Here is a 23887-nt window from a genome sequence, read left to right on the forward strand (position 1 = left end):
TAAATCGATGCAGTCTCCTCCGAACATATCGAAATACAAACGAACAAAACATGGTTAACATTTTTTTTAATAGTCCCTTAGTCTTATAAGACTTATAACTATGATAATTCAGTTTATTAAGTGATAATTGATGAGATAGCATAAGCCGTATTTTTTTAAAACTAGCTGTCAAAATCATGTTCATCGATTTGACCCAAATTTTCAAATTTCTTTTAATAACTAAACACGCATAAATTATGCGTTATCCATATCAAGTTAAGAGGACACATTGAAGTTCACATGGATACGGATTCAACCAGGTCGAACTTGCAAGTCGGAGTAAATCATCATCGATGTTTTTAGCGTATTATAACAAAATTGATCCATACTGTGACTAGAAGCGAATTATCATTTCACTATATATAACTTTCATTAATGGTTGAATTTTTTTTTCGTTTTATTGAATTCGCCAGAGACATATATACACATGTATATATGTCTCTGAATTCGCCAATAACTTTATGTTGATTGCGCGGACGTCAGAGAAGACACCACATGAATACGTATATTTATACAGCTCTTCTCCGTTATTGATTTATTCGTCTCCGCAAAGTATGGTAGCCAGAAAAAGAAAACAAGATTTTCTATGCCATACTTGTATAAACTTAACTTTGCAATAAAATCATATATTATTTTGTGAGTTACTACATATTTGTATGGATTTTCTGCCTATAACTGAAAACCATAAAAATATGAACTTCGAAACTAAAGACAGGGAATGTCACGTGATTAACAAAATGTCTGCGCCCATGAATTTCATTTCCAGTAAATCCGCTGGCCTAATTGGTAAAACATTGCATAATTCTCACTTGGAGCGAGTTAAATAAAGTCAGATTATAGCCTTTAATACTTATATGCAGATAATGTTCATTAGAACTCGCAAAAAAACCTGTATTCACGATTTAGATTGATGACATCATGCAAATTATACACCTACAAATCACTATTTATTCACTGTATATGTATATGCACTATGCCCCTTGTGGGTACCTCTTATGGAAATAAAAGATATTCTATTCTTTTCTATTCTATTCCATTCCGGATAAGTTCTAAAGTTACGCAACTTTTTTTTATCCAGTTGAAGCTGATATCCTGCTTAAACAATGCACCATGAATGATACTTTTTAATGACACATGCATGTACATGTATGTATGTACTCTCTGATATCCGAAGAACCCCTTTAGGGCTGTGAGGATACTTCATTTTGTCGCTGGTGGAGAGTTATTTCATTGGAAATCATACCATATATCTACATATGGTATATATGGCATATATAGATATAGGAAGATGTGGTGTGAGAGCCAATAAGACATTTCTCTCCATCCAAATAACAATTTATAAAAGTATACCATTATAGGTCAATATACAGCCTTCGACACGGAGCATTGGCTCACACCGAACAACAAGCTATAAAGGGCTCCAAAATCACTACTGTAAAACCATTTAAACAGGAAAACCAACGGTCTAATCTATATAGAAAATGAGAAACGAGAAACACATATAAATAACATAAACAAACGACAATTACTGTACATCAGATTCCTATCCATATCTATTTATTTTTCACTTTTCATCCTTACCTTTGGCTATTTGTATATCTGTGTTATGGAAACTTTGACTGCAGATTAACCACATAGAAGTACAAATGAAGTAGAAGTACAATTATAAAGACATATAATACAAATTGTATGCAACCGTAAAAATTAATGAAATTTTGGTCGTATATTGATATTGGTATCATGTCGTCAGAAGACAGATGTTTTCCGGATAATAACTTTAATATAAGTGAATAGAAATCAATAAAATTGTAACATAAGGTGTATAACTACTTAAGGAAGGTTAGGATTGATTTTGGGGCTTTTGGTCCCAACAGTTTGGGAACAAGGGGCCCAAAGTGGTCAAAATAAGTATTTTTCAAGTTTCAGGACAATAAATTGTGTGTAAGTGTACATGTATGGATCTTTCTGAAATTGTACCACAAGGTTCCATTGCAAAAGAAGGAAGGTTGGGATTGATTTTTGGGGTTGGCTCAAACTGTTACTTAAGGAATTAGAGGCCATATGCTGAATCTAAACATGTACATGTACATGTATTTAAAATTTTGATTATGGGCCCAGTTTTCAAGTTGGTCCAAATTGGTCCAAATTGGGGTCCAAAATTTAACTTTGTTTGATTTCTACAAAAAATGAATGTATGGGATTCTTTAGGTTTTTTTACTTTTGGGCCCTGTTATCAAATTGGTCCATTTTGATGTCATAAGGGTTCAAATTTAAATTTTATTTTCATCAAAAATTGATTTCTCTGGATTCAATGATATGCTGAATCAATCCATGGCCATATATATATATATAGATATTGGAATAAGGTCCATAATTGGTAAATTAAAAAAAAAAAAGTTATTAGACCACATTCATTCTGTGTCAGAAAACTATGTTGTGTCAACTATTTAATCACAATCCAAATTCAGAGCTGTATCAAACTTGAATGTTGTGTTGTGTCTATACTTGTGCCCCCGGAGCTTTTTTCTTAACTACATGTAGATGCTGCCATTACATTTTCATGTATAAATAGAATAAATCATAGCATATAATGTAGTATTTCTGTTCATTCTATAGGTTCATTCCATTCATTTGACATATTTGCTTCTAAAGTATACACAGAGAAAACAATTTTATTGGACTTAACTGTAATGGATGTACATGTACTGCAGTTTTAAAATTGCAAGTGATCATTGTTTACCGAGTTTGTTACTTTACAAGTTGACACAGTGGATTTCATTGCTGCATCTTCAAAGATGTGAGCATGTTATATTTGATAGTACATAGATGACACACTTTATAATGACTTTTCAAGTTTATCTAAAATGTATGATATCTTGTTATAAGGAAAGCAAAAGTGTTAATTTGTGACATGCAGACTTTAAATAAAGCTTTTGATTTCATTTATTTGATTTATGTTGTTAACTCTTCCTACTTTATTTTAGAACGAGACACAAATGGAGATGTTTTATGGACCTGGTCCTATCCAAATGTTTCAGAAGAAGAAAGAAACTTTTTTCTTCAGAAGAGTCAGTTGACCATGACTACAGATGGGATAGTTCCTTTTATATATAGTCAGTGGAGAAGAAATTGGTATTACATAAAGACATATCAAGTGACAGAAGAGGATCATTTATCAAGAGTTTGTAGTATACATACATGTATATATGGTCTTTTGAAAAATGTTGTTTGTTGTTTTGTTCTACAACCAAATTTGTTTTACATGCACACGTATAAAAATTGCGGTTTTGTCCAAGGCAATCATGGGTTTGAACGTATTTTTCAATTTAGACTTGTTAATATATATATATATATTTTTGACCTGTTTAGTCAAATGCGTTTTGTTTAAATATACTTTTTCACTTTTTTTGACTTTTGGAAAATTTTGTTTGTGCTGTATTTAGACCCTTCTACAACGTTAAGGCAATCATAGGTTTGAATTTAGACTTGTATACATGTTATATATATATGTATACTGTGAATTTATTATTATAAATTTTGTTGGATACCAACTTTGTGAATTTCGTGGTTACCTTGGAACCATGAATTTCAATGTCCAAAAAATTCAAAATTTTATATATAGGAAAGTATGCAGACTTTGGCAAAGCCACGAAATCAAATATTCACAGAAACGGAAGTTTTTCTTAATCAACGAAAATTGGTGCACAAGAAATTTTAATGAATCCACAGTACTTAGTTTAAAAGAAGTCTGAGTCCAATGTCAGAATAGGTAACAAAAGAAACTAATCAAAATGACGATGATACATAAATGAACAAATGACTACTAGCAGTATACTTATATACCAGCTCAAGACCTTTTTAAAGATTTACTTTTACATATTGTGACTTGGATGGAGAGTTGTCTCATGAATCATACCTTATCTTCTTAAAATGTATATCTATGCGTATATACCACCAACATGACATATACAGTATATAACCATTGAAATGTGTTACATTAATGAATAATACCCTTATGTCCAGCAGCAAGTAACCAATTGATCAATCACTGTTTCAAGCCGTGGTGTAGTGGTTAATGCATCGGACTGCTAACACAAAGCTTCCTGGTTCGATTCCCGTTGGGATGAAAATTTCAGGAACTCAATTTTCGGCTCTCTCTTGACACCATTTGCGAGTATGGTCTTAAGGAAACGATGATAGTCCGTCGGAAGACGATAAATGGCTGACCCGTGTTAAGAGAGAGCCATATCTCTTGCACATTAAAGACACCCTTGTAGATTTCGAAAAAGAGTAGGCTAATGCCGCTACAAGGTAGCACTCGCACCCGCAAAGTGGAAAGGGATCAATATAAGTTGCAAAACTTGTTTCCCAATCCACCCAATAAATATGTTTAAACTAAACTGTTTCAAGATTTTCTGGTAAACTTTGCTTTAGGTTAAATTTAAAGTACATTTACATAGTTTAAATTCTCTTTTAATAGCACAAGTCTTTTTTAAAATTATATACATGTATGTACAAATATATGCCAAGTTGGCAACACAGTTGTACTTTCTCCTTGTACGATAAAAGTTGCAATTGTCCATTTTAGGTAACACATTTTTCACTAGTCCTGGTGACAAAAGACTTCAATCCTGAAAAATATGAAGTACTCTGTAAGATTTTATGCATGAAATACAGAAAAACAGGAAATCCAGCATCCATGTTAGAGCTATATTTACATGTTTTAACAAGGGGATCATGTGCTACTGATGAAAATGGTCGATTTTCTGTTAGAGATTTTGATGTAAAAAGAGCTTTTATCAATTCAAAAATAAAAGGTATAGTGCATAAGATAAGATAAGATAATTTTATTAACCAATCATGGTGCCCACAATTTGAGCTATACAATCAAATGAATTACAAAAAAAAGCACAGTGATATAAATGACAAGACTGATTAGAATGATAAACATACATTTAAACTAAAATTTACAAAAATTAACATGATTATAAACCATTTTATTGACAAAACATTTTTGGAAGCCACTATGACCTGGAGAAATTACATAATTTTATAGTCCTAGGTCTTATCATTTATATCACTGTGCTTTATTTTGTAATTCATTTGATTGTATAGCTCAAATTGTGGGCATATTATGTATATATTTTAAAAAATCTCTACCTTTTCAAACTAAATTGATATTTTTTAAGAGTTTCCTTTGTTCTCCAAAAAGTGAGTGCAATAAATTAGATAAGTTTGAAGTAACAAAAGAAAATATTCAGATGAAAGAATCCAAACAAATTTCATTTCATCAGATAAACTTGGAAAATTTTGAATTTAGAATTTAAAAAAGACATATGTTGAGATCCAGTATCTTTATGAACAGGACATTTTAAAAGAAAATGTAGTTCGTCTTCAACTGCATTCTTACATAGCTTGCACTTTCTGTCTTCAGCTTTAATACCAACATACCTTCCTCTTTGGATTTCAAGATCATGACAGATCATGCATATATATACATTTTTATAGTTCATTTGAATTTATGTTTTATACAGGATGATCTTGCAAATAAACACTTATTTCAAATCAGCATGCCTAATGCCCTCGTCACACTGTCCCGATTTTTACGCTGATGGCAACACAATTATGTAAATTTTCAAAATCGGGACTGATCGTATCCAGATCGGGCTATTCGTAGTGCCATCTTTAACAATCATAGAACTATCGGCCATTTTTTCTAGCCTTCAGGGACACTTTCGGGAAGGGTTCTAAATTTTTTAAACTGTTAAAAAATCCCCGAAGGTGCGTCCAATGTTGAGGGTTGGTATTGAGTTTGTATCACCATCATAATGTCACCGGGAATGCATCTTTGAACATCGTATTGCATTCGTGTTTCCATCGTTTCCATTCGGTAGTTTTGACTTTACAATGTCTACATGAATGAATCACGAAGGTCTTACGATGGTAACACAACTTCGTGAAGACCTCGTAATCCCATAGTGTTGCCATCGAATAAAAGTACGAAGGCGACAAGATGTAACTACGACGTCAATAAATCCAGCTAAATGTAAGTTAATTTAAGCGCTAAAATACATTTAAAGTGTCATGCGTGATATGCACTGGTCAGTCTAATACGACAGTTAAGAAAGACGTTCACAAAACATGGAGCTCATAACATATGATTCTATGAAAACAAGAAAGGCGACAGGGTTGTTTCTATTAATTCAAATGGAACAAGAAGAGCAGCTATTACAGGATCAGGATTTACTTTTGCAAGTAAATATTATTTTTTTGTCAATTTTTCATATCAAGTAACATAACGAAAATCATAAATGCGCCTTGTACACCAACACTGCAGGTACACATATATAGGGAAACTAACTTTTTCTTCATTATTCTGATTTTTTATGTACCGTCTGAGTTGTTTACTCAATAACCATTTTGTTTTCTATATGTCATACTTTGCCACATTTGTTGCTTTCCCCACATCCTTCCTTTTGTCTTTATTATTATGATATTCTCCTGGAAAGAGCTCTTTTTGAATAAAAGGGATCAACAAACCCATTACCTTACCTTTAAGATACATCAGTAATCATGGGCATAATTATGGGTGATTATTCAGACTAGTGCACACATTTTACAGTTCAAACAAGCCAATGCCGAGCGTGGCATCCCCTCTTATGTAACATATTGGGGACAAATATGGACACTATATTTGTATATGACACATGCAGAAAATGGTAAATTGAATATGCATATTTGATACATAAATTATTTTTTTAGAAATCACCAAAACATTCAGTAACTGGAAATACCTTTAATATTGTCTTTAGAACCAGCAGGTAAAAAAATGAGCAACCAATTTCCTGTGTATTATGCTATTTCAAGGAGAAAAAACAAGTTCATCTGCATGACCTTGACCTTTGGCCTTGAACGTAAAAAATATCAGATCATTACAAGGAGGAACCAAATGTGGTTAAAATCTTTTGAAGCATATTGGTTTTAGAGTGTCCACAAGGGTGATATTGCCTTGTATTACAACTGCCACTGTGACCTTGACCTTTGAACTTTAAAGTTAATAGCGCTTAAGATATTCTTAACGAGTAACACCATACCAAGTTTTGAGCATTTTGGTTTTAGAGTGTCCATAACAATTTTATCTACATAAAATAAATCTGTTAATACCATGTGATATATTGTTGTTGAATAAAAAAAAACAAAAAACAATTTTATCTACACGCAACTTGCATGTAGTAGGCGAGGGGATGGTAAACTTAGTTTTATAAGAATTAGACAAAAAGATCGATTTCTCGCCATGCATGACAGACTTGTTCAGAAACGATATGTTGTAGAAATTCTGTTCTTATCATAAAAAAGTTCAAAACAGGTAGAACGCATTTTTAGATCGTTGTATATAATTTAAATGCATCGTAAGCTGTACACGACGTCTTTTAGACATCATATGGCCATCACGCCATCATCGTAATCCATCCTGTAGCCTTCGTGATCCATCGTGTAGGCTTCGGCTGAGATATGACGCCTAAATACCCGTCTTCGGTTAACCTTCGTATTTCCATCTTTTGCTATCGTATTTAATTTCGGCACCATCGTGTAGACTTTGTTATTCATCGTACTTGCTTCACTCACTGTTTGGTATTTTAACGAGATCGGGACCAACTTCGTACGAACTTACAATTTTTGCATTCGGGTGTCCATAGAATATAAAAATGAGGATAGTGTGACACAGGCATTAACAAAGTAGGATAGAAATAGGAATATTAAATGAAGCAGATAGATATAAGTTAAAAGTATTAAAATACAGGTTAATAGTAAAAATATATTTTGAAAAATATATTTTGAAAATACATTGCACTATTATTTTTTTATTGAGTAAATTATATTTTTGCAATAATTAAGATGAAATTTTTTTTTTGTCATCTGAAAAAACTATCATACAATTCCAGTGTATGATAAGTTTTGTAGGGTAAATTTTTAGTTTTTGTTAGCATCTTTTATTAAATTTCTTAAACATAGAACAACTGGTGCACCTTGTACATCCCCCTTCTCACCAGGCAATATCAAGCATGCTCTTGCAGTATTATTGAATCTGTGACCGAATTTATATGGATGCATACTTTAATTATAAATGATAAAAAGACAGGATATTGGTTGGATGTATATATGGTATTGGGAAAATTTATAGAAAATAGTAGTAATACTTATGTAACTATTTCTTTTCTTGACAATTGATGCAAGAGTTTCATTGGTGAGCTATAGAGTTAACATCTTATCACAAGATTTTACAACTACAAGTATAAGCTTAAAAGTAATGTTACCTTTTTATTAAGTAGCTGTATATTTTTTTGAAGAAATAATCTTTCTGTGTTATTGATATGGCTGACACAGACATAATTTTATCTTTTTTACATCTAGTTAAGTCTGAAATTGATTTTAATTATCTTTTCAAGAATTTATGGTTGGTATTTTTTATTTTTATTTTTGTATTTATTATTATAATATATTTATTTGTGTGTGATCACATATTGATAACATATTTTCTGATTTACAGATATAGTAACCACATTTGGATTAGAAACAATACTCATATATACAGCTTTATTATTAAAGAAAAGAATAGCTGTCTATTATCCTCAGAACCAATTAGAAGATTTATTACAGTTTATTAGGTAATATTTCATCAGAAATTACATTAATTTAAGAAGATGTAGGTGTTCATAAATGAGACAGCAACCATGCAATACAAAAATAATTCCTCACAATTCTTCTGATGTCAACATAATGTCTTCAACAATAGACAAATTGTCTGTACAGTATGTCCCTGTGAACTCAAGAATGGCCTATTTACTCAATACAGTTATATATGAAGAGTTAATTATATTGTGAAAATTTTCTGCCATTTCATATCATTCTTTTATTTTACATACATATTATTTTGTGATTAGTGTACCAATGATACCGTATCAATGATATTTGGTGTGCAATTGTATTAGCATTGAGAACAGAAAAGGCTTAGGGTTACATAGAAAGAGTTATTACTTTTGATTTGGAGCACTGCCACTGCTTTGTCAACAAAAGAGCCTTCATGCTTTTTAATTTTCTGAAATCATCTGTAACAAGTGTTATTAATTTTTGATAATTCAAAGTGGGTCACAATCTGAAATCAAGTTGAAACTATGTTTCATTCATAACTAAGAACTGATAGAATAAATGAAACTAACCATACAGAAATGTTCTTTAGAAGGTATATACACACCATATGTTAGAATGTTGGTTCTGAAGAAATGCTTATTTATTTTGTTATTTGGGCATATTTGCTGTTCTGTGTTAGCCAAGTCTCAGTGTTGAAGACAGTACTTTGACCTATTATTATTTACTTTTACATATTGCCATTTTATTGGAAAATTGTCTCATTTGCATCCATACCACATTTTCTTATATCTATAAAACATCTAGTATGTGACTGTTCAGTCACCATTTAGTCTCAAGTTAGTGCTTATTATACGTAGTTTTGTTTCTATTTCTTTTAAGGAAGGTAGTAATATTAGTTTTTATCAAATCATGGTAAAAACTATGACATATGTATACATACCTTTTTCAATATCATTTTAGATCCTTGCCTGCCTTTGTATGGCATAGACAGAATTGGGATATAGCCTATCCTTATGTAGAACTTGATTCTACAGAATTAGAAGATTTATCACAGAAAAATAGTTTTGTAGCAGGTTTTACAGATGCTTCTATAGAGGGAAGGTAAATTAAAAACTATAGTTGACAAATAATTATTGTAGATATGAGGGTGGAGCAAAATTAAACCTGTTGTGAGCATACTCTGATATCTTATTATTCTTTTCTATATATATATACTAAAATTAATAGTGTAAAAAATAGTTTAACTATGTTGCATATTTATGTTCCTCATTAGGGGTTGTTTGAAGTAAAAACTGAATGTCTTTTGTTTCATTTAGAGTTTAGAATAAGTACTAAAATTCAAAGTCTAAATGAATTTCAAGAATATGAGCAATTCAAGGCTTAACCTTATCTCTTTATTTCTTTGACATTTTGTGCTGTAGGTCTTTGGATTTTTGTTGTTGTTGTTAGTTTGCTGTCTCATATATGCTTATTTTATAATTCATATTGTACACCTTATAACTTTTATAGAAGTGATCATTTCTTTGCTATGTATTAATATTTGACTATTTCAATGATCATAAATAGGTTGAATATATGGAAAATTGGAAGTCAAAATTTTTCATTCAAAGGGAATAGTTATTAAGCTCTCATCCAAAATCAAGTTTTTAACATTTTATTCATTTGCTTTCAGGACAGATTTATATGATATATTTGTTAATCCTTCGACCAGTCAGATAACTACAGCCACTCATGCCAAAGGTGTGTATGCATATTTTACAAACTTTGTTTACAGCCTGATGAAACCATAAAAAAGAATTAAAACCTCTTCCATTAAATCTAATTGCATATGGAAAGTTCTACAGAGACATGTTTTGTATTGAAGTTGATACTGCTCATGTGAACCTGATATAGGTTAAGATGACTTTACCCAGGAATTTACATAATCATACCACATCTCCTTATTTTATTACTAAATGTATGATCAGTGGGTCTTGATTTGTCAATTTATATTTTATAGAATCATTTGCCATGGGAAAACTTCACAAAGATACAGCTATGTTTATGGTACAGTGTGCTGATAAAGAAGATGTTACAGATGAACAACTAATTAAGGTGGGTTTACAAAGGAACAATGTCTTGTAAAAATTCTAGTAAATTTTCAGCTTTTATAACCAGTGTGGAAAGATTGTATTGTGGACTCATTTATTTTAATAAGCAACAAGTTTTATGGATTCTTTTCATGTTGTTTTTACATAAATACTTAAAATCATAATTTTTTATAGAATCAACCATTTACCTCATAACATGGGAACTTTAATTTATGGTTGAATCATACCCATGAATTTAAGAAGAATTTGATTATCTCATTTATAAAAATTATTCCACAGTATAAAACACAATATGGAATACTGCAAGCAAAATTATGTCAAGGTAGCCTTCTTTTTTTGCAATACATGTACTATATTTGATAAGTTTTTCTGCCTCATTTATGGGCATTATATTTTTTGGTCTATGCGTCTGTTTGTTAGTTTGTCAGTCTGTCCTTCCATTTGTCTATCTCTCCCGCTTCAGGTTAAAGTTATAAGTTAAAGTTTTTGGTCAAGGTAGTTTTTGTTGAAGTTGAAGTGCAATCAGCTTGAAACTTAGTACACATGTTCCCTGTGATATGATCTTTCTAATTCTAATGCCAAATTAGAGCTTTTATTCCAATTTCACGGTCTACTGAACATTGTAAATGATAATGTGAGTGGGGCATCTGTGTATTATGGATACATTCTTGTTCCAGATATCTAATTCTTATTCTAACAGAAAAGAACAAAACAGAAAGCAATAATCTGATTTAAATACTGATTATGTGTTTTAGCTATGCTTCTACTGATCTGACAATGCTCCTTGTTACTTTCTGTTTTAAAGATCGTTCAGAATTTTCTCATTTTTGGAATGATACGAAGCATCACAAATTTATAGGCAAAAGTTTCATTGGCTCTTGTAGAAGTTTCCAGAACAGACATAAAAATGAGGTATTTTCAGATCCCTGTAAGCCAAGCCATGACACAGTATCATTAGTTCGATCAAACTGCTGTAGCAATTTCATAAACTGTGGATTCATTTAATTCTCGTGGGTATCAATTTTCGTGGATTGCTGAAATTTGCATACTTGGATATTGATTTCAGAGTTTGGCCAATTTTTGTACAGGAAGCCACTGAAAATACATTATGCACATACCCATAGCCAGGAAGGGTTTGGACGAATCCCCCCTTGAAAACAAATAAGCATATTCCCACAAAACCCAAGAAAATCGGTACCCAAGGAATGATAATGAATTCACAGTATTATACAACTTGAGAAAAAAAATAGAGCAAAGATTAAAGAAAAGGAGTCCAGACATGCTAGAATTTTTGAAATTACACACCATACATATATTTTTATGAATATTTGCCCAAGAAAAATGTATAAATATTTATAGAATTGACTAAATATTATATTAACAAAATTAACAATTGACAAAAATTGGAAATGATAACCAGAAGCATAACATTCTGAATGCAAAAAGAGTGCAAGCAAAATTAAGTTTATAAGTTTAATGAATACTATTACCTACCCTTGCTAGGATAAACTTTGGTGGAACATGTTTAAATAATAAAATTCATGATTTTATGTTTTCTGATAACTTAATGTTTGTAATCAAAGTACATTTTACTTACTATAATATTAAATTGACAGAGGATTAATATTGTTGGCAATTTTATTCCAAATAAAAGTGTATATTACTTGATTTTACATTTTTCATTTCAGGAAGTAGCTTCCAAAACCAGAGAATTAATCAACAACTTAAAATCCTTATCAGTGACTGGGGAAGATAATAAACAATATATAACAATAGAAGTATTAAGAGAAAGAAAGATGACTCCTGCCACAGAAACTTTTCTATTCAGTTTAGCAGCTTGTGAAGGACTGGTGCAAATGTGAATAATTTTATAAAGCAAAATACCCAAATGGTGTCAAAATTATTAAAATGCTAAATGTATAAACACTCCCCCATGTGTTTACAAATGTAGTGTATACTATTTCTACCAGATATACAAGTATTTTAGTTTTTAAAAGATGGAAAGGAATTTTATTTCTGATTGATTCTAATTGCAAGTAAGTATATGAACCCCATTTTTAAACAAATTCGTTTGACTTTATTTTGTTGGAAGATAATTAATTTGTACCAACTTTTAAATGAAAAAAATCACCTATGAATTGTTTTTGAATATGATAAATATACAGCAAAAATGCATTCTTTTTTCTTCGAAAATCATGTAGTTCTAATTAATATGAATTTTTTTTTCAAGAAATGTTACACAGTTTCAAAGCAAGTTATATAAAGAAGATATCTAAATATCCTTGCAAAATATTTATCTTTTGAAACTACAAGATTGGATATATCTGTGCAGAAGATAAAAAAAAAAAAAAAAGAAAAGAAAATTTGAGTAAAAACATAAAATTTTAACACAATTTATCTCACATATAGGTATTTTTTATTACAATTTAGAAAAGGAAAAACATGAAAATATAGCTTCATTACAAGTTGAGACCATTGGCCTATACATGTAGTATCAAAACTGAATGGTATGCAAGATACTTTAATAACCTTGTAATGTATTACCGGTAGATAAAATTATTTAACCACCTCAATTTATGTATGTTATTGTTATAAAAATTATTACTAATATAAATTGTTAAAAGTAAATATTTAAAAAAAATATCATTATTTATATATGTTATTTATGCATGTGTCTTTTATGAAAAATTAAAATTATGCATCATAAAATATTATTGAATTAAAATTGCACATTTTAAATTAATTTTGAGTTATTCAATTTTATATTATTGCTTCAAATATGTACAAATATTTTTTATTTTATTATAGAGTATAAATGTGGAACATATGTCATTTAGCAATCTTAAATAATTAAACATTTTTTTTGTTTTCCCTTGGACTGAGTCAAAAAGCTAGACATAGGTAGGCTGTTTCCAGCATCATCGGTGATTGGGGTGTCAACACATTGTATTAGTTTGTGAAAAGGTCTAGTTTATGGTGAACCACTTGTATAAGCATTGGCACATTTTGTTTCAGTGTAGTTTATTTGGCCCTGTCCCCTCAGCCATCTTGACTATGGTCTATTGTGTTTGAAACTTTTACTTAGTTTACATGTGTTAGTTGATTAGGTTACCAGGGAACTATTAGTGGAAGGTCAATGAAATTTGGTATGTAGTTGTATAAGCATTGGCACATCTCATTTTAATGGAGAAAATTTGGCCCTGGTCTCTATTGACTAATACTTTAGATTGATTTACATGTATTAGTTTGTGACTACGTCAGTTCAAGGGGAACCATTAGTGGTAGGCCAATGTTAATTGGTATGCAATTGTATAAGGATTAATAAATCTCAAATCCTTGGAGAATATTTGGCTCTGGTCCCTCAGTCATGGTCTTTTGACTAATACTTTAGCTAAGTTTACATGTATTAGTTTGTGATTAGATCAGTTTAAGGTGAACCCCTAATGCTTAGTCTATGATGTTTGGTATGCAAATTTATTTGCATTTCCAAATATCTTACATGGAGATTATATTATAGCCACCATCCCCTCATATTGGTTCATTTACTTTGAAACTTTTGCATAGTTAAAAAGTTTTAAATGTTTGTGTTTATGTTTGTTTTAAGGGAACAACTTATGATTAGTCAATGATATTTGGTATGCAGTAGTATAAGCATTGGCACTACTCATTTCGGTGGATATTGTTAAGCCATGTACAGTCAGTCATAGTTCATTGACTTTCAATACCTGCATTACTTACATGTTAAAGTTTTTAGCATTTGATTTATCAATACAAAAAGGCAAGACATATTAAAATTAATAAGATGTTTTAAACAGTTCAAAATATAATGGTTAAAAACATTTTTATTAAATCATCTTCATCCTTTTCATGTCATCTCATTTTACACAAAAGGCCCCTTGTAACCATAGAAAAACAAAAGATATTCACTGATCTAAACTATAATTTGGCTTGTTATTATTGTGCTAGGCACTTATCTTGCCCAGTTGGTCAAATATCAATTATAAAATGAAACTACATTTTAGCTTCAAGAATCATGATATTCATTGGATTCGTTCATAAGTCAATGAGACATCAACCTAATATAACCAAAACATCAAGATGTCAACTTATGGTCTATAACAACAGACGGGTATTTATACCTGTAAATTCAGAAATAATGGCATGTATATATCATTGCTATTTAAGAGGAATTGACCAAAATGCAAGATTAATTATTGTGATGTAGGGAAATTAAAGCTGCCTACATATTGTATCAGATATTGGAATAATTTAAAATTGAGAATGGAAATGGTGGAATGTGTCAAAGAGAGAACAACCTATAAACCAAAGAGTAGACAACAGCCAAATGCCACCAATGGGTCTTAAATGCAGTGAGAAACTCCCACATCTTGAGGAGTGCTTCAGCTGGACGCTTAATAAAAATGTACTAGTATATGGACGACCTAGATGCTTCATACTTTGTATACAAATGCCCTATGTTACAGAAGTTTGTCTGTCACTTGCATCATTTTCATGGTTCAGTGAATATTTGAAAAAAAGGTGAAGAATTTTTGTAATGTTACTTTTTCTCTTATTATGAGTAATAGGATAACTATATTTGTTATATGTATACTTAGCAAGTTTCTCATGCTCATCAGACAATTTAATTTAACCTTTATGTCATTTCATTGACGGATCAAGGGGGGGTCCAGTGTTTGAACCCCCCTGTTTTTTGCGATCAATGCACTTGAATGGGTACATATAGCTGGAACCCCCCCCCCCCCCCCCCCCTTTATCCTGGGTTGAGACCTCCCTTTAAAAAAAAAGGCCAGATCAGCCCCTGCATTTCATAGATCATTGAACAAGGTTTAGTGTTTGGTGGTCAAGTTCGGTGACATCCCATTAGTCCGACAACCATTATTCCGACAGCCCATTACTCCGACAGCCCATTATTCCGACAGCCCATTACTCCGACAGCCCACTATTCCGACAGCCCATTACTCCGACAGCCCATTATTCCGACAATGCATCTGTCTTGTGTTTTTGGAAAATTTTCTCTAAAAAGACCAACTCTGTTCTCTTTAAAATTTGGGGTTGTCCGTTTTGATTCCAATCATTCTTTCCATTTGGGATATTTGTCTCATATATTGGAGTTGAAACACATGCTTGTTTCAACTACTTACTTACTTAATCCTCTTCGTGCTTTGATGCATATAAGGCCGACACTAGCTCTCTCCATAACACTCTGTCTTGTGCTTTCTTCTCTACTTCTCGCCAAGACATCCCAACCTCCTTCATCTCGCTTTCCACTGTTCTTCTCCATGTTTCTTTAGGTCTCCCCCTTTTCCTCTTACCAGTTGGAGTCCACCTCAGTGACACTTTAGCGATGTTTGCTGGTTCCTTCCTTAGGACATGGCCTATCCATTTCCATCTTCTTGTTTTTATTTCGTTTCTTATGTCTCTTTGTGCTGTCAGTTTGAATAGTTCCTGGTTGGATATTTTGTTTGGCCAAAAGATTTTGCATATTCTTCTTAAGCAGGTATTGTGGAATGCGGCCAGTTTGTTGAAGTCAGTTTGTATAATTCTCCAACATTCTGATCCATAAAGCAGTACAGATTTGACATTGCTGTTGTATATTTTGAGTTTTGTGTTTCTTGCAAGGGATGACGATTTCCAGATTGGCCTGAGTAGACAAAAGGATGTTCTAGCCTTACTCAGTCTTGCTTTGATGTCTTTGGTGGTCCCATCATCACTGCTTATTACACTGCCTAGGTATGTAAAGTCTTCTATTTCCTCGATGTTTACGGCTCCAATCGTTATTGGGATTTTATTTGATTGGTCGTTGATAGACATGACTTTCGTTTTCTCTGTGTTTATTTTGAGCCCCAGTTTGTTTGACATAGTGTTCAGTTTTGATGTTTTCTTTTGCATTTGTACTCTGTTGCTGGATAGTAAGCAAATGTCATCTGCAAAGTCTAAATCTTCAAGAAAGGAGTTGAGTGTCCATCTTATCCCAGTGTTTCCATTTCCTAAGGTTGATCTCATACACCAATCAACAACTATTAAGAAGAGAAGTGGAGAGATTACGCATCCTTGTCTGACGCCTGTATCCACCGAGAACCAATCAGAAAGCTGTCCATTGTGTAATACACTACATTCATACTTGTCGTAGAATATCTTTATCAGCTTGATTATTTTCGTTGGTACTCCATATGCTCTTAGTATGTCCCAAATATATTCTCTTATAACACTATCAAATGCTCTTTGGAAGTCAATGAAGTTTAGTACTATTTTGTTCTGCCACTCTATGGATTGTTCTATGATGTTTCGGAGGGTAAATAGATGGTCTATGCAGCCTCTGTTATTTCTAAAACCTGCTTGTTCTTCACGCAGCTTACTGTTAATGGAATCAGTTATTCTATTCTTGATGACTCTAAGGAATACTTTACTAGGAATTGAAAGTAGTGATATTCCTCGCCAGTTGTTGCAGAGTTTCAGATCTCCCTTCTTTTGCAGTTTTATAATGATTCCTTTGTCCCATTCAGTTGGTATTTCTTCATCTATCCATATGTTCGTAAATAGATAATGTAGTATCTCACTTGTTGATTGTATGTCTGATTTTAGTAATTCTGCACTGATGTTATCTATGCCTGGTGCTTTACCATTTTTCAGTTGTCTTATTGCCTTTTGGATCTCATCTTTGCATACAGCTTCTGTGTCTATTTCAAGTGCATCTCCAAACGGTTGAATGTCTGGTATATCATTGTTGGTTTCCGCCCTATTTAGGATAGTTTTAAAATGTTCTGCCCAACGATCTAACTTTTCCTTGTCTGTAGTTAGTAGCTTCCCCTCTTTGGATAGTACTGGTGCATCATTATTCCTGGACTTTCCACAGAGCTGTCTGGTGATTTTATAAACTACACTGAGCTCTCCACGCTTTGACGCTTCTTCAGCTTCATTTGCAAGTTCTTCCACATAGTTTCTCCTATCATTCTTTGCCCCTTTTTTAACTTCTTTGTCTTTATCTCTATAATCTGATTGCAATTTGGTTTTCAATCTGTTAGATTTAGATGCATTAAGTTTCATTTTTATGGCTTTCCTTTCCTTGATGTTTTCCCAAGTCTTGTCTGACAGCCACTGTTTTCTTTTTCTGTTCTTTAACCCCAATACTTTCTCAGCTGTTTTAGTATAAATGTCCTTGATGTTATCCCAAATTTCAGTTATGTTTTCACCCATGTTTTCATTATTGTCATCAATTTCACGGAGTACTTGGTATCTGTTTTTTATTTCAGTATTAAATTTTTGTCTTATTTTGTTGTCCTTCAGTCTCTGCAGATCAAATGTTTTCCTGCTCAGCTCGTTTATCTTCGGAGCTTTCTTGAGTTTCAATTTAATTTTGCCAATCACCAGGAAGTGGTCACTTCCACAGTCTGCCCCTCTTTTTACAGATACATCATTCAGTGAGTGCCGCCATCTGCCATTTATCATTAGATGGTCAATTTGATTTTTGTCTCTCCTGTTTGGCGATGTCCATGTAAGTTTATGTATCTCTTTGTGCTGGAACAGCGTACCACCAATAACCAGATCATTTAGTCCACAAAATTCAATCAGCAGGTTTCCGTTTTCATTACAAGTTCCACATCCGTTGTTACCCATTATTCTCTCCACTCCGATATTGTCATTACCTACTTTGGCATTTAAGTCTCCATTAACCAGTACAACATCATGGGCATGTACTCCTTCCATTACACTTCTGAGCTTTTCATAGAAGTCGGTTTTAGTTTCAATGTCTGCTTCATTAGTTGGTGCATAGCATTGAATCAGAGTAAGTTTAACATATTTTGAGTGGAATCTAGCTGTTATAATTCTCTCATCTATAGGTTTCCATTCTATTAGAGCTTTACTTGCTTGCTTATTCATTATGATGGCTACACCTTCTCTATGTATATTATCTTTTCTCCCAGAGTAAACTATCTTCTGTCCATTTGTTGTTATAACTGACCCATAACCTGTCCACCTGCATTCACTTATGCCCAGTATATCGATGTTATAGTTCAACATTTCTTTTTCAATTTGCGCAGTTTTTCCTACTTCGTACATGGTGCGGACATTCCATCCACCCACTCTAAGTAGGGATTTTGGCCTCAGAAGTCCATTTCTCGTGTTATTAGCTTCATCTCTGCTTTCACTAATAACAGTCATTCCATCAATAGTCTGATGAATGTCTCCTTGAGTACCGGTGAAGTTATTTTGATTTACTAGTGTGGTTTCCGTAGCGTAGGTTTTTTTTACATGATAGGGGTGCTGGCCCTATGCATAACTCTCCTCCCTTTCTCATCCGTGCTTGAGACCGGCAATGGCGGAGGACCTGTGGCTTTTCTGTAGGGGATTCCATCCCTTAGACGATTGCTGTTGCTAACGAGTTCCATCTACCCGGATTTTCTGTCTGGATTTACTTCCATAGCCTTTGATTCAAAAATCAAATCACAAGGCAGTGATGCTATTTAACCCATAGCTGGGGCAAGGTTAATGAGTGCTAGGGCATGTCCACACGCCGGTGGGCCTACACACTGCATTTCTAGGGCCCTTGCTGCTCCGAGATCCTCTACAGATAATGCCTAGGTCATGTACCTAGTTACCGTGTGCTGTCGCCGGGAGGCACTGTAGAAGTCTTGAACAGTGTAGAGGCTTTGTACTGGCAGGAGAGATTTACGCACTCGACTCTCTTTTCACCCACAAGTGAGTTAGCCAGCGGCAATGTTTGAGTATTAAACCCCCACTGCACTAGACGCATACACAATCCCTGTGGCAGAACCACCAACTGCTCAGTCTTTATTCTCGACGTAGGCGACACAGACGACGACATCATACCATTATACGATCCCTAAAAAAAAGTTTTGCCGTCGTATTAAGACAAATATGACGGACAAGAACATTTCGACAACTTCTACTTAAATAGTCATGAGGAAAAGTGATATCGGCGGGGTCAGTGACTGTATATAAATTGTCTAATTGTAAAAACTTAGTACATTATGTTTTTTATGGCAAACTTGACTCTTATTTTTCATTTAAAGATTGTGCTCAAGAAGAAAAATATTTAGATATCATTGATTTAAAGAAATGTACTTCATATGTTAATCAAGAATTGGTGCTCACCCATTACATTAAGAATTGAAAATGTCATATACTCAAAAAATCGTATTGTACCACTGATTAAGTTGAGGATAAGCGTCATTTTTCAATCGAATGCTCACTTCATATAACTTGAGGGAGGAACTCTTTTATAGCATATATCTAGCACATGTCAGAACTTTAAAAAGTTAAATAAATCTTCGATGTTTATTATCTTTATTTGCAAAACATACAAAAACCAATTTTGGTTGTGCCAAATACATTGACAAACAAACATAATGAAACATAATGAAAACTAACACAAGAAAACTTTACTACTAAGGGGAAAATGATGATTATATTGTTAGTTCTTTTGAATTATGTAGTGCATGTCTTGATGAGAACTGTTATTTCATATCAATGTGTAAGTTGAGTTTTTTTCTATACTTTTTGTTTTGGCTCCGATTCTGACTGAGGCGTATGGTGCTATAAAGATCATTATATCATTATACTAGTATTGTAAAGTCTTAATGTTGACCCAATCATTATACCGCCGCTTCGAAAAAGCGGAGGTATACTGTTTTCCTCTGTCTGTCCGTCCGTCCAACCGTCAATCCGTCAGTCACTCAGTCAGTTCATCCGTCAATTCCATGAATATTTTCGTTGCATTTTTTTATGAACTACAATACTAGGATTACTGAAAGGCTTATTGAAGTCGACTATAGCGTGTGATGTGTTTTCAGATTCATTGTCAACAACTTCCTGTTTACCGAACACTTTCCACATGACAGCCAAGTTAAAAATGTTCGTCACATTGTTCTCATGAACTACAATACAATGATTTCTGAAATTTGGTTTCAATGTTTATACAAGTCAACTATACTGTGCGATGCTTTTTCAGATTCATAACTCAACAACGAAATTTGTGAGCGGGGGAATCATCAGTAGCTCGCACTATCACTCGTTGTTCTTGATTTATATGCTCTTTATAGATCTTTTAATTTGGAATATGAAATATTCTTTCTGTTCAATTCTATATACAGATTTTTCGAATTGAGTATATAGAAAGTATTCGAACTACCTAGGCCTTATTTTATGCCTCGTTCACACGTACATTTAATTTGAATTGAATTCGAATCGAATGCGAATCGAATTCGCTAATAACGTTCACACACTCTTCTTTTTTAATTCGAATTGATTCAAATAGGCTAATTCGAATTATATAATTCGGATTAGAAATATGCTTTTGCTAATACGAATTAGAGTTAACGCTGTTCGGACAGTAAGGCGAATTTGACGCTTATTGTTATTCAGTAGAAATGACGTTAGGACGAAAAACGTTTCTCATGCAAATTAAACTAATTCAAGTTAGTTATTGCGAATCGAATTCGAATTACGTGTGAACTCAGCATTATATATACAAAGTTATTTTTTGAAATATGTTATTATATATCTTGAAAAGTAATATTATAATACAGACAGACAAATTTATTTGACCCTAATACCCTGATACTTGACTTGATAAGTGTCGGACTTATGGGCTGTCGGAGTATTGGGCTGTCGGAGCAATGGGTTGTCGGACCAATGGGTTGTCGGACTAATGGGTTGTCGGACCAATGGGCTGTCGGAATAATGGCGTGTAACCGTCAAGTTCATATCTATAAAACTTTAATCAATAGGTGTAGTATATTGGGTGTATCATTATAGAATTATTATAATGTGTATATGTCCAACTGGCAGGTGTCATCTCACCTCGATTTCATTTTCATGGTTTAGTGGTTTTTGTTCAGGTTTGGTTCGCACTCCGTCTGTCTGTCTGCCTGTCTGTCTTTGTCTGTTTTTCTGTGTCCTGGTGTCTGTGTCTGTCTATGTCCGTTTGTCTGTCTCTGTCTTTCTCCGCCTGTCTATGTCTCTGTATATTTGTCGCTGTCTGTCTGTCTGTGTCTGTCCTGAAAATCAGTTTTTTTCATATTTTTATTTTATGTCTGTCTGTTTGTCTTTCGGTGTCTGTGTCTGTCTGTCTGTCTGTCTGTCTAACTGACTGTCTCTCTGTATATGTCTGCATATGTGTCTGTCTGTGTCTGTCTGTATCTGTGTCTGTCTGTCTGTGTCTTTCTCTTTCTGTGTCTTGATGTCTATATGTCTGTCTTTTTTTGCTTATCTGTCTTTCGCTGTCTATATGTCTCTGTCTGTCTGTTTTTGTATGTGCCTGTCTATGTTTATGTCTCTCTGTCTGTCTTTCTGTGTCTTGGTGTCTATCGGTGTCTGTCTGTCTTTGTCAGTCTATATCAGTCTGTCTGGGTCTATCTCTGTATGTCTGTATGTCTCTGTCTGTCTGTTTGTCTCTGTATGTCAGTCTCTGTCTGTCTGTCTCTTTATGTCTGCCTGTCTGTCTGTGTCTGAATTTCTGTCAATCTGTCTGTCTGTCTGTTTCTGTCCTATAAATCCGTTTTTTTTCAGACTTTTTCTTTATGCCTGATATTGATATGATATTTTGGGTAAGGGTATATATATCATGACATGTTATAGTTCAAAATGATTTTTTTCCCGGTGTGATGATTTTGCGTAGAGTTATGGTCCTTGGACTTAAACAATTCCCTCAAATAATCATTTATCGCACTTTTTATCATTTTGAGTATATCTGTTGATATAAATGGGTCTATAATTTCATCATGACTTCTGGTCTGATGATTTGTGCAGAGTTATGGTCCTTAGATTCAAAAAGTTACTTTAATAATCTGATTTCAACACTTTTAATTGTCATGCTTGAAGATTGGCAAGACAAGATCTAACAAGTTTAAATGTTGCCGATATTGTTAGAAGACCGTTACACTCTTTATGAAAGATTGCGCTTAGACTAGGATGTTTTACACTCTTTATATTTTATGAGCCGAAACGAACGAAGATAGAGAAAAAGTAAACAGACTGAATTATCAGCAATAAAAATTAAAAAAAATAAAAATTATTTCATGAATTTTATTCTCGTTTACAATATTTAATAGTATCCATTCTTGACCATGCATATGTTCCAAGGTGAGCTACATTGACAGGCTGCTTAGATCCTCTCGTTTAGTTATACAAGTATCCCATCCATGTCTGAGGATTTCATGCGGTTGCATATATTGATGTTTTACCCAATTTAAACACAATTTAATAATTTAGTGCTAAATCTTGCACCTCATACAAAAAAAAACTCGCATCCCAAGTGGCAGTTCAATTTCCCAGTCCATCGTAACTTCCTTGAAAGAAAAAAAAAACGTTTTTATTGTTTATTTATTATCTATCTGAATAATATTTTGATTGACTTCATAATTATTTTAATCGGAATTCCTATTAAAATATGTCAACAAAAGTACCAGGCATATAATTTAGGAAACGTCAGATGCGCTTTTCGCCTATCAAAATAGCTATAAAGCTAAAAAAGTAAACAGTTGAAAACCTTGAGTACCCACAATAATTCCAAACAGTTGTGCCAAATACGGCTACGGTAATCTGTGGTTGGGATAAGAATAGTTAGTATTTCGAATAATTCATACATTTGGAAATATATAAAAATGACCATATAATTGATATCCATATCAACACCTTAATGCAATATAATTAAAAACCGATCTCTCATCACTCCCACGCGACATATCAGAAAACGGGAGCGATGAGAGATTTGTTTTTTTTAAATTAAATTGACCTTTATGCGGACAACAGGGCTGCTGAGACCCTCTGGAACGAAAAGTACACCAGCAGTAGCCTCAACCCAGTGTGACTGCCTGTGGTGTAAATAGTTAGTAGAGAAATTGAAAGTATCTGTTGTTCTGAAATACAGTACATACATATTTTTCAATGATTTTATTGCGAATTAAAACCATCAAACTAATGAAGCTTCTAGTATTTTTCACAACAACAAATGAATTACAAAGGAAGGGCGAAAGATACCAGATGGACATTCAAACTCATAGATCGAAAATAAACTGACAATGCCATGGTTTGAAAAAATAAAAGAAAATAAGAAACAATAGTACACA

General features: G+C 33.0%; 1 protein-coding gene across 1 annotated transcript; it reads left to right on the forward strand.

Moving 5' to 3' along the window:
• Positions 1–682: 682 nt before the first annotated feature.
• On the forward strand, positions 683–13440 carry LOC134716187 (DENN domain-containing protein 10-like). The gene is made up of 8 exons (XM_063579017.1): positions 683–825; positions 3024–3220; positions 4628–4856; positions 8588–8705; positions 9649–9789; positions 10361–10428; positions 10688–10782; positions 12467–13440. The coding sequence occupies exons 1-8, from the start codon at positions 696–698 to the stop codon at positions 12638–12640; spliced, it is 1152 nt and encodes a 383-aa protein (XP_063435087.1). The 5' UTR covers positions 683–695; the 3' UTR covers positions 12641–13440.
• The last annotated feature ends 10447 nt before the right edge of the window (positions 13441–23887 follow it).

This window comes from Mytilus trossulus, chromosome 4, assembly GCF_036588685.1.
Source record: "Mytilus trossulus isolate FHL-02 chromosome 4, PNRI_Mtr1.1.1.hap1, whole genome shotgun sequence".
Taxonomy (NCBI): domain Eukaryota; kingdom Metazoa; phylum Mollusca; class Bivalvia; order Mytilida; family Mytilidae; genus Mytilus; species Mytilus trossulus.